At 36.5% G+C, this 11112-nt stretch overlaps 1 protein-coding gene across 2 annotated transcripts; it reads right to left on the reverse strand.

The window, feature by feature from the left end:
* Window positions 1-3655: 3655 nt before the first annotated feature.
* gpr161a (G protein-coupled receptor 161a) lies at window positions 3656-11090 on the reverse strand. Of its 2 annotated transcripts, XM_081381649.1 has the most exons (6): window positions 10624-11090; window positions 8783-9229; window positions 7539-8257; window positions 6922-7029; window positions 6570-6692; window positions 3656-5579 (listed from the first exon to the last, which is right to left on the reverse strand). In XM_081381649.1, exons 2-6 carry the CDS (start codon window positions 9139-9141, stop codon window positions 5302-5304), a joined length of 1587 nt encoding a protein of 528 aa, XP_081237775.1. In that variant the 5' UTR covers window positions 9142-9229; window positions 10624-11090; the 3' UTR covers window positions 3656-5301. The 2 variants fall into 2 exon arrangements, with proteins under 2 accessions (XP_081237775.1, XP_081237776.1); XM_081381650.1 differs by lacking the exon at window positions 10624-11090 and having other exon boundaries at window positions 3657-5579; window positions 6570-6686; window positions 8783-9219.
* Window positions 11091-11112: the final 22 nt, after the last annotated feature.

The following is an 11112-nucleotide window of genomic DNA, read 5'->3' on the forward strand; positions in this document are numbered from 1 at the left end:
TGTTGTGTGTAACGCGTTACAAAGTAACGCGTTACAGTAACGTAACTACTTTTTCGGGTAAAAAGTAGTGTAACGCGTTACTACTAAAAATTTGGTAACGAAACGTAGTTCCTTTTTCAATTCGGCGCAACGTTACTTTTCCCATGGATATATTTGACAGCGACACTGCCTCAGCTGCGCGCTTGAGAGAAGAGAACTGTTGAGAACTGAAGAAAACGATTTAGTTTCATATTTATGTTTAAATAAAATAACAATTTTGTGTGGAGACATGATTTTGACCACTTTATTAAGTTTGTTTTTGTAGAAAACCTGTATTTAAAGTGAATTTCGTTTTGTATTAATTGTATCTTCATTTTAATCAATGTTTTATCAATCAATTGCCTGAATTTAATAAGAAGTAAATTAAAGAAAACTATTTAGTTTCATATTTATGTTTAAATAAAATAAATAAATAAATAATTTAATCTATGTTGATTATGTGAAAAGTGAAAAGCATGAGTAAGATCATAATTTTGTGCAATATATCGGGAGATAAATGGAGTGGGCAGACATGATTTAGACCACTTTATTAAGTTTGTTTTTGTAGAAAGACTTTCTTTAAAACGAATTTCGTTGTGTATTAATTGTATCTTAATTTTAATCAATGTTTTACCAACCAATTAATTGCCTGAATTTAATAAATAAGTAAATATGGCATGCAAAATAATCATGACGGCACCAGCACGTGAACTGGAGCTCGTCTCCATACTGTAAATGAACCGAAACTCAGATAAGCTATACTTGTCTCACAGACCTGAGAAATATATAGAAAGCTTGAATATGTACTTTTAAACAAAATATATTTTTTTCTCTCAAAATCTCTTTTTTTTCTCCTACTCCCTTAGAGTGAGTCGTATGTCTGAAAACTAAGCTTATGTCTTCTATATCATTTTGTCCTATGCTATCAAGACGCGATTCGCACCGGTGTTAGAGAGCAGGAGCGCTTTATTGGCTGTTGCCGAAATTTAAAGTTGGATAGGGGGAGCGGAGCGGAGAGAAGTGGTGCGGGCGCGCTGCTCATCGCGGAGTGTCGCACTCGCATGATGCAGAGCCGGCTGAGAATAAAAGTTGCCGCACACAGCAGCGCCAATGAGAAGGACTTTTTTTCTTTCGAAATTGATACTATTTTTTATAATAAAGAGCACAAAATAATTACCTGTTATGTCCTCCATTGTATAACTTTATGTCTACATATTTAGGAACAGATATTGGGTTCTGCCCAAAGTCAAGCAACATAAAAGTAACGTAATAGTAACGAGTAACGTAAAAAGTTACTTTCCAAATGGGGTAACTAAGTAAAGTAACGGATTACTTTTTTAAAAAGTAACGAGTAACGAGCAAACACTACTTTTTAAAAGTAACTTCCCCAACACTGCGTGTCATAATGTTCGATATAAAGTCCATATGTTCCTTATTAATCAGATCGACTCCTTAATGTTCGCTGGATGTATTGGTCATCTCTACTAATATTTTTTGTTCCTAATGCTTTTTAACCCAACACATACTAGGCGATTAAATATTGTTTCCGCCACTAGCTGAATAATAAATAAATAATAATAATTGCGATAATAATAACTCACAATTCTGACTTTTTTCTCTCACAATTGCGATATATCAAGTCAGAATTGTGACTTTTTTTTCTCAGAATTGCAAGATATGAAGTCAGAATTGTGAGAAATAATGTTGCAATTCTGAGAAATAAAGTCGCAATTGCGAGATATAAAGTCGCAATTCTGAGAAATAAAGTCGCAATTGTATGGAAGCTTGTTTCCGCCACAGAATAAAACATTTTAAGAGATAATTGTGACTTTTTATCTCACAATTGCGAGTTTACACAATTTATTTCACGCAATTCTGACTATCTCGCAATTCTGAGAATTAAAGTCAGAAAATTGTGACTTTACTTCACTTTTGTGAAAAATTGTGAATTGTGAAAAATGAGAAAATTGTGAGAAATAAACTTGCAATATAAAGTCAGAATTGAGTGATATAAAGTCGCAATTGCGAGAAAAAAAGTCTGACTTTATAAGACGCAATTGCAACTTTATTTCACGCAATTCTGGCGTTATATCTCGCAATTCTGACTTTATAACTCGCAATTGCGACTTTATTTCACGCAATTCTGACTTTATACATGATATATATTACATGATATAAAGTCGCAATTGCGTGTTATAAAGTCAGAATTGTGAGATATAAACTATTCTGAGGTTAAAACAAAAAAAAAGTCCTTAAAAAAGAAAAAAAGATGTAAACTCGCAATTGTGAGATAAAAAGTCGCAATTATCTTTTAAAATGTTTTATTCTGTGGCGGAAACAAGCTTCCATAATTAAACGCTAGCGTCAGCTTTTAGATCTTTTTTAGCTCGGCGAGATACTAAGTGTGCAAATGATGGACACTTTACTGTCCCATGAGGCCACGGGAGAGGATTTATGAATGGCAGTGAAACGATGCGACTGACGCTGCATCTCACATGATAATAACAGCATGGCGAATAAAGTACATCCAGATTACATTCATACTATATTATAGAACATACTTTTTTAGCGGTCGTGAAGTAATTACTAATTCAGAATAAGTACCTACTCAAGAGAGTATGCAATTTCGGATGCAGCCCACGTGTTCAGTGCCAGCATCAGTAAGCCATTGAATGTCTGCCACTGGGTTGATTGGTACCCATTGGGGACGTATGGATTACCGTCACAATCGCTTTGTGGGTTTTCGGGCTGCATCTATTCAATGGCATTTTATGAACTCACAGAAATTGATTATTTTCCTAAAAATCTTTGTTGGTGTTTATCTGAAGAATGAAAGTCCTATATGTCAGGTATAGCATGAGGTTGAGTAAATGATGCACTTTAATTTCTGAGTGAACTATCCCTTTTTTAACCCTTGTGTGGTGTTCCTATTTTTGTTATTTAGCCAGTGTTCGTGGGTCTGGTGGACCCCGCTGCATTTTTGGGTTTTTAATTCAACATAATTAAACAATTTATGTTAAAACACTCAACAGATGTTTACTTCATCCCAATTACAAGCAATATAAACAGCATATTAATATATATATATATATATTAATATTTTCCCTTTACCTTTGTTAGATCACATTTAAGAATTGCAACCTTGTGCGGGAACGGCAGGGGTAGAAACAAAACTCACTTTTGCACTCACACTCTCTCACACTTACACACAATCTCTCTCTCACATGCATGCACACACACACACACACACACACACACACACACACACACACACACACACACACACACACTTGGATATGTGGTTTATGGGGACTCTCCATAGGTGTAATGGTTTTACAAATGTACAAACTGTATAATCTATCCCCCTACACTAACCCTACCCCTAAACCTACCAATCACAGAAAACTTTTGGCCTTTTTTGAATTTCAAAAAACTCCATTTAGTATGTTTTTTTTAAGCCGTTTGGTTTATGAGGACACAGATGTCCTCATAAACCATGTTTACGTTGTAATACCCATGTCATTATACACATTTGTGTCCTCATAAACCATATACAAGAACACACACACATACACACACACACACACTTACAGCAAGCCCTGACAGGAGGAGGACAGAGTAAAGGTACACAGGACCTAAAATTTCCACACTTTTATTAGCCCCGGGTCCAGTGGACCAGAACATCCGGTGTGTAATATAAATGTGTAGGGGGGGTGTACAGTGTGTGGTCATTGAAAATGTGTTCTGATATATGTTCTTCACAGAAAATGAGCCAAGGCCAATGAGTCTGAGGTTTAAAAAATAATTAATTGAATCATTTTTGGGTTAAACGCTGAAGACCCAGAGGGATTTCTGTCCTTTTTCTCCAAGACAGTGCTCTTTTGTTGCACATTCGTCTCTCATGCTGCCCCAACTTTGGCTGAGATCCTCACAGATGTTCAGCAGACACTAATCATCAGACACCTTTACGTTACTGACCAGTGACCACTGTGAGAAACAGACTTAGAAATAAAGTGCTTTTTATTATCAAAAAGACGGTTATGATATAAAAGACAATGGGTAATTTAAATGTAAAAAAAAGAATACTAAATTACAAAATGTTTACACCTTAAAATGAAATACAAAGACAGCTATATTTCAAAAGATCATAAAATAATTTCCACCTGTATATCTGGGGTATTTAAAGAATAAGACTTGGTATTATAAATATTTTACAAAGCTTTTGTTTTTTTACTGTAGAAATATTTAATGTGAGCATCATGTACTTGAATAGAAGATTAAATGTTGTGTGTAGTTTTACAATGTTATGCACTCAGTGCTTGAAAACAGCACCACTTTACACTCATAATGGATAGTGGTATATATATTTCGGCAGGTCTAAACATTATTCATGTATGTATTCAAACATGCAGACATGAAAATATGACATCAATCGATACACAATATTTTAAAAGCAGACAAAGATAAATATGTAAACCATTCTAAACACAAAAAAAAACAAAGATTACTTTTCCTTTGGGTCCTCGCCATCTCTACAAACACATTACACATCGAATGCCTGTACACAGCTGGTTTATATTGAATAATAAGGTCACTAGAGTTATAGGAGACCGGGGCTAGTTGTCACAGGGGCTCAGGTTTGAGTCAGACATCTAGTTGCATAAACATTTGTTCACCTTTGCTGGTTTTAAACACGTTGTTCAAAACTGTCAAATTAGAATGTTTTTTTGTGAATTCTGTCTCTAATCTAAACATTTTAGTAATATTAAAAGTTGAACTGTTAAACTGTTTTTACACAATTTTTTGTTGGCCATAATAGTGGTTTTAAATTCGTGTTGTTTCATTAATTACTTTGTACTTCACAATTGTTAAACTGTTTAAAAATGCTATAATACGCTATTTAAATGACAGGTTCTCATTGTGACAGCTTACCCAAAGTAGTGTGATAATATGCAATAATGTTTTTTGAAGCAAGACAGAAAACAGAGTATTTGAAACTGAATTTCAGAAATAAATCTATTCTGAGGAATATTCACTGGTGCAAAAGTGACAACTAGCCCCAATCGGCCCTATATAGAATATAAATTAATTCCTTTCCAAGAGAGCTCTTTTCCTTAAAGAGCTTAAACTAACTTTGAGCTTTTTCTAGGAGTTTCGGATGAATATCATGGCACCATGAACCTTGGAGATTATTGTGCCTCCACAATACACACACAGTCAGAATATGTGCTTCACTGAGAACATTACAGACCAAAATCAGATATCACACATATTCAGATTTATTTATGCACATATTTCCTCGATTTCATCCTCGTCGTCTTCACCCTTTTCATCTTTAACGATTCCCTCATCGATGCTCTCCAGACGGACCCTCTGGCCATCTGGGTCGAGCGAGCCCCTCTCCGCGGGCTGAACCGATGAAATGTTGTCAGTCAGAGACTCCGTACCGAACAGCAGAAATTTGGCATCGCACTCTATGGCTTTTGCCATACTAGATGCAAAGATGTCAATCACCTGGTGTATCTCCGCCTTCACCAGGTGCTGAGACTCATCCTTACCTACTGGAAAGCAAAGGAAATACAGAATTAGAGACAAGTAATGCATTTTCCTGTTATTACTGTAAAGCTGCTTTTAAACAATCTGTACTGTATAAAGCGATATAATAAAGGTGACTTGACTTGACTACATTATCAATTACAACTGCAAGAGATGTTACTGTGTGTAAACACAACAGATGTTTGGCCCTTTTATTTGGTAGCAGCAATGAGAAATATGACAGGAAAAGGTTTAGGGTTGATGGTGTTGATGTAAAATTGGATACAACTTTACACAAAAAGTTAGTAAGCGATTTTGTTCTAACAAAAATCATGTTAACACACATATTTTCTACGTCTTGTGGCTGTACTATTGAAACAGTAAATATTTTAACGTTTACAGATTGGCCTCCGTTTTACTGTAATCCAGATATGTAATTGGATTACTTTTTTCAAGTAACAATTAAAGTAATGCATTACTTTTAAATTTACAACAAAAGTGTCGGAGTATAGTAAAGCTCATATGAGGGGCCAAGACATTTGGATCATAATAAAAAGTTATGCAGAAGGTAAATTATCAGAAAGTATCCCACTTTACCAGTATTTACACTATGTTAATACAAATGTACTCTATGTATTTAAAATAATTTTGCTATGTTTTGGATGCTGACAATCGATGATCCAATTCAAGCACACCAAAAGCAAAACAATAAGCAAGAGTTAACAATGCATTAGTTTCCACAAAAAGTGACTATATGCAATTAGTAACTTTTTAGGAAGTAAGGCAGTATTGTAACGCTTTACTTTTAAAAGTAACTTTCTCCAACACTGATCAACATTATGCTACAAATGCTAGCGATTAAAAATCGATTGAGCTTAGCTTGTATCAACCCTGGAAAAAAAAAACATTTGCAACCCATTTTACATTAGTAAAGTTAAGTTGGCTTTCAGGTGCAGCGAAGCTTTGTGAAATTCTGTCCTTTTAATCACTTACTAACGAGAGGTAGTTAACTATACCTTTAGCCTGCTGTTCCACTTGGTCCTCAAACATTACTGAACTCCTGTGCTTGTTGAATAAAGCACTGTAGTGTGAGCTTTCTGCTTCCTCAGAACAGTTATCCAGCAACATGATATCTGTACCTGCAGAGTAACAGTTACAAAACCAAACACTTTAGGTAACAATACATGAGTTTATTCATTTTATATAGATTAATACTTTCATTCAGCAAGGATGCATTCAATTGATCAAAAGTGACTGAAAAGACATTTATAATATTAAACAAATTATATGTACCATGGTATTTATTTGGTGACCATAAGAGACTTGTTTTGAATGGGTGTGCAAGTATAAAATTTGATCTACACACACCTGAGTCCTGGGAAAAACTGAAGCCAGTGTCTCCTGTGCTACTACCAGCACCTAAAAGCTGGCCTCCACCAGCCAACATGGCCGTCAGGTGTGGAGACATACCGAGATCTGCAACAGAAAGATGAAAATTAAAGGCAGGACACAGTATAATGTAAAGTACAATGTGTAACGGTATAGTAAATGGCGGCAGATTTTTATTTATTTTCGGAGTGAACAATTCCTTTAGGGCAATGGGTCTCAACCAGGAGGCCGGGGCAAAGTAGGGGGCCTCAGGATGACTTAAAAGTATTTCAATTAATAAATTATTAATATTAAAATATTAAATATTAAAAAAATAAATCTGATCTAAATTAAAATGCAAGAAAACACATAACTGAAGTAATTTTCCAGAAATTTAGATTTGTTTTTTAAAGCAGTGGAGATAGATAGTGGAGATATCTATAGATAGATAGATAGAGAGACAATCTATCTGGTCAGATATGACCATTATAAATACTACTCTGAGAAAGTACCACTAATCAACCTATCGCATATTAAAAATAGCTAAATAAGGATTTGATTAGCAACGTCATAGCCCTGCATAACCACACATGATCATGACTTTATATAACATTCACCTGTGATTCGGTTGGAGATGCTAAAGAGGCGGGACTTCCTGTGGCGACTAATGAATGATTCCCGGTAGTGGCGGTCACCACAGCACATGCCAAGCAGCTCTTTCCTTACAGTTTTATTCCACAGCCCGTAAATGAGAGGATGACAGGCAGCACTGACAAACGACAGCCAAGTCACCATCGTCTCCAGTCCAGGAGACACACTTCCTCGTCCCCATACCGCCTCGGTGCAGATCGCCACCACATACGGCCCCCATGTCATCAAGAAGGTGCCGACCACCACCAAAATGGTGACCAGTGCTTTACACTGGCTCCCAGCGTAGATCAAACCTCTACGACTCCCGATGGAAGAAACCGAGGCGGTGGAGTTTTTCCGTCCGTTCCTGTTGGAGGACGCGGGTACTTGTACAACCACAACCGTCCCGCAGTGCACCTTGCGAGCTTTGTGCCGTGCCACACGAAAGATGAAGCCGTAGCACACCAGCATGGCAAACAGTGGAATCAGGCAGCACCACGCAACCCAGAATGCAGTGTAGCTGACTTCACGATACCAGGCCACAGTGCATGTCTTCTTGAAATGATCAAACTCAAATGTGGACCAGCCGAACAGAGGAGGCAGGCAGCCCACCAGAGAATGAAGCCACAGGTAGACAATGGCCACTGCGGCACGATTCCCTGTGATCTTGATAGGGTAGACCATCGGAAACAGCACAGCATAGTACCTGACACAACACAAAAAGTGGTTAGTCGAGTTTTAGATGTCGATCAGAACACAAAAAGTGGTTAGTCAAGTTTTAGATGTCGATATGTTCTAATTCTGACCTTAAGGGAACAGTTCATTATATCAATAACATCACACAGTTTTGGCTTTTGCATATGTTGTCGAGTTTAATTGTTGTCAAACCTGATGTAATACAAAGCTCAACCCCATGCAATTGTTGCAACAACCAGAACGTGCTTTTCATATTGATTAAAAATCATGTTTTAGCATGTTTTCTAATGTTTTGTCTGTATCCGCACATAGCAAGCAAGAGTAAAAATCAAGACAGCAGGGGTTAACAAACCAGACAACAATGCAACCATTCATTTGTACTTCATCTACAGGATACAGATTTTAACATCTAGACTCCTGATTCTAAAAAGATCTCATGTAAAACAATGAGAGTTGTTGGATAGTGTTTGGCTCATTTTGAGTGCCAAAGATGAGTTTGCAATGCATGATAAAAAACTTCATAAATATTCCTTACCTGTCAATGGCAATGGCTCCCAATGTGAGCATGCTGGCAGAGCTGATAAGCAGATATAACAGTGCCGTGAAGTTGCACCACACAACTCCGAACAGCCATTCTCCCTTAAGAGAGCTGGCAACGACAAATGGCAGCACCAGTACCGACAACAGGAGGTTAGAAAGCGTCAGGCTGAAGACAAACTTGTTGCTTGGCGTTAAGAGGTAGGGCTTCCGATAAAGGGTCAACACAACAAGCAAATTGCCCAGACACACAAACAAGGCAATGGCTAATATGACCACAGACTCCACGATCCAGGCCCAGCTGTCTCCCACGTCTGTGCCGTTCCCCGGTAAGGTTTCATTGCTGCTGGTGTTCATGATAAGCACGCTACGTCATCCAAATGCAGACCAAGGATATGTTTGCAGAGATCCATAGATCCATCGCTTGATCATCTCACCAAGATGTCTTAGAAAGTTAAAAAAATTAACAGCTGATTATGATTGTTAAAGTTAGTGTTCATCCAAAAATGAAAGTGAACTTTCTCATGCCATTAAAAATCAGTTTGTATGGAGGAACACACAAAGAGTTATTTTGCAGAATGTCCAAGTTGCTCTCGTCTACACAATGAAAGTAAAAGGGGATTGAAGCTCTCAATCGAAATTTTTTTTAATACAAAACCACCATAAATTGTGATCTAATGCACTATATCCCAACTAATAATGGATAAAATCGATAATAAACAACAATGAAAATAAGTGACAGTGAATTTGATTTCTTATTAATTGTGCCTGTGTGCTGTGCATGGAAAACATCTGCCAGTCACGTCACTTTACAGTAGTGAACAATGCATTTCTATGGGCAAAACATATTTCCATTTTGCATAAAGGATCGTCCTGAGTCCTGACAGCAAGAGAGCCTTTGTTAAACTTCACATACGTAATTGAAGGAGCAATAGAAAGGGAACACAATAATTATCAGTAAAATATATAGGCCGTAAAATATAAGTTAGAAGCTAAATGTTTGTTTAAAATGTATGTGTATTTTTATGAGAGAGCTATTGTAATTGGGTTTAAATGTAAAATAATTCATAATTCAAATGAGTGAATGTTGTCTGTGCTTTTGTCTTTATTGCTGTGGGCAAGTTTTAGAATGTAATGTTGAACACTTTTTTGCTCATAATATATAGCATAGTGTTTACTTTATTTGTTTTCATAGCCTTCAATTTGTCAGTCCCCATTCATTTTTGTTGTATGGACAAGAGCAGCTTGGACATTCTGCTAAATATTGCAGAAAAAAAATAAATAATCCAGGTTTGAAACAACATGAGGGTGAATATATTGTTGGGTGAACTATTCTTTAATTTTACATACATAATTGCTAAATCAAGTGCAAATGTAAGTGCTAAGGTACAAAATAACAACTTACAGCACTCTATTATTACAGCTGAACATGGAACAGATGGCAAAAGGTAATAAAGCGTTTACCAGCATAAAACCTCGTTATTACACTATACATATCAACGTTGTTCCATGCAATAAATCGTACCATTAAATCAAAGTGAATTTGACTTTTAAATCATGTGCATGCATATAGCCTGTTTAGAAGTTAAGTTTAATGTGACATATAACGTTATAACTGATATTAAACTCCAAACTATAAACCAACAACAAAAAACTTTAGTATAGTTTTGTTTAGTATTGAGAATAAACAAAAAATGTAATCAGGTTTAATCAATACAGCACAGAGAAACAAATATCTAACAATTCTAATTGAACAAAGACCACTGTTTAAACGCAACTTCCAACTTTAGTACGAAAAAGTTTACTCCGGAGAGATGAGACAAGTACTGGCCAACTCACCTCGCTGCTTTAGATGGTATTAAATCTCGCTTTAAAGTAGATGCGTGACTTTATTTACAGTTCGCCGCTGATGGGATTCCCAGAAACTATAGCACCGCAATGGCGGCGAGTGTCTCCCCGTCTCTCTCAGGCTGTGTGTGGGTCTGTGTGTGGTCTGTCTTACGCTGTTCTCACTGTCTACACAAGTAAAAAAGCTAAGCTGCAACTCAGACACTTTAAAATCTAATGTATCTCCGACACTTACGGTTAAATATCATTGGTTATGTGATATACATAAAGTTGTACTAGTTTGACTAAATGTGTTCATATAACACACGTCTCCGTAACAAGACAGTGGGGTGGGTTTAGATAATGCAGACATAAAAACAGTAGTGAGCGTTTAATTTTTTATTTGCAATACTGTATTATTTCAGTTCTTCTGGAATTCACTTTTGGACCACCAAAGACGATTAAAGATTCCCGCAGGTGACGTTACCAGGGTCACGTGAC

Source organism: Scardinius erythrophthalmus, assembly GCF_964197995.2.
Source record: "Scardinius erythrophthalmus genome assembly, chromosome: 12".
In the NCBI taxonomy this organism is placed as follows: domain Eukaryota; kingdom Metazoa; phylum Chordata; class Actinopteri; order Cypriniformes; family Leuciscidae; genus Scardinius; species Scardinius erythrophthalmus.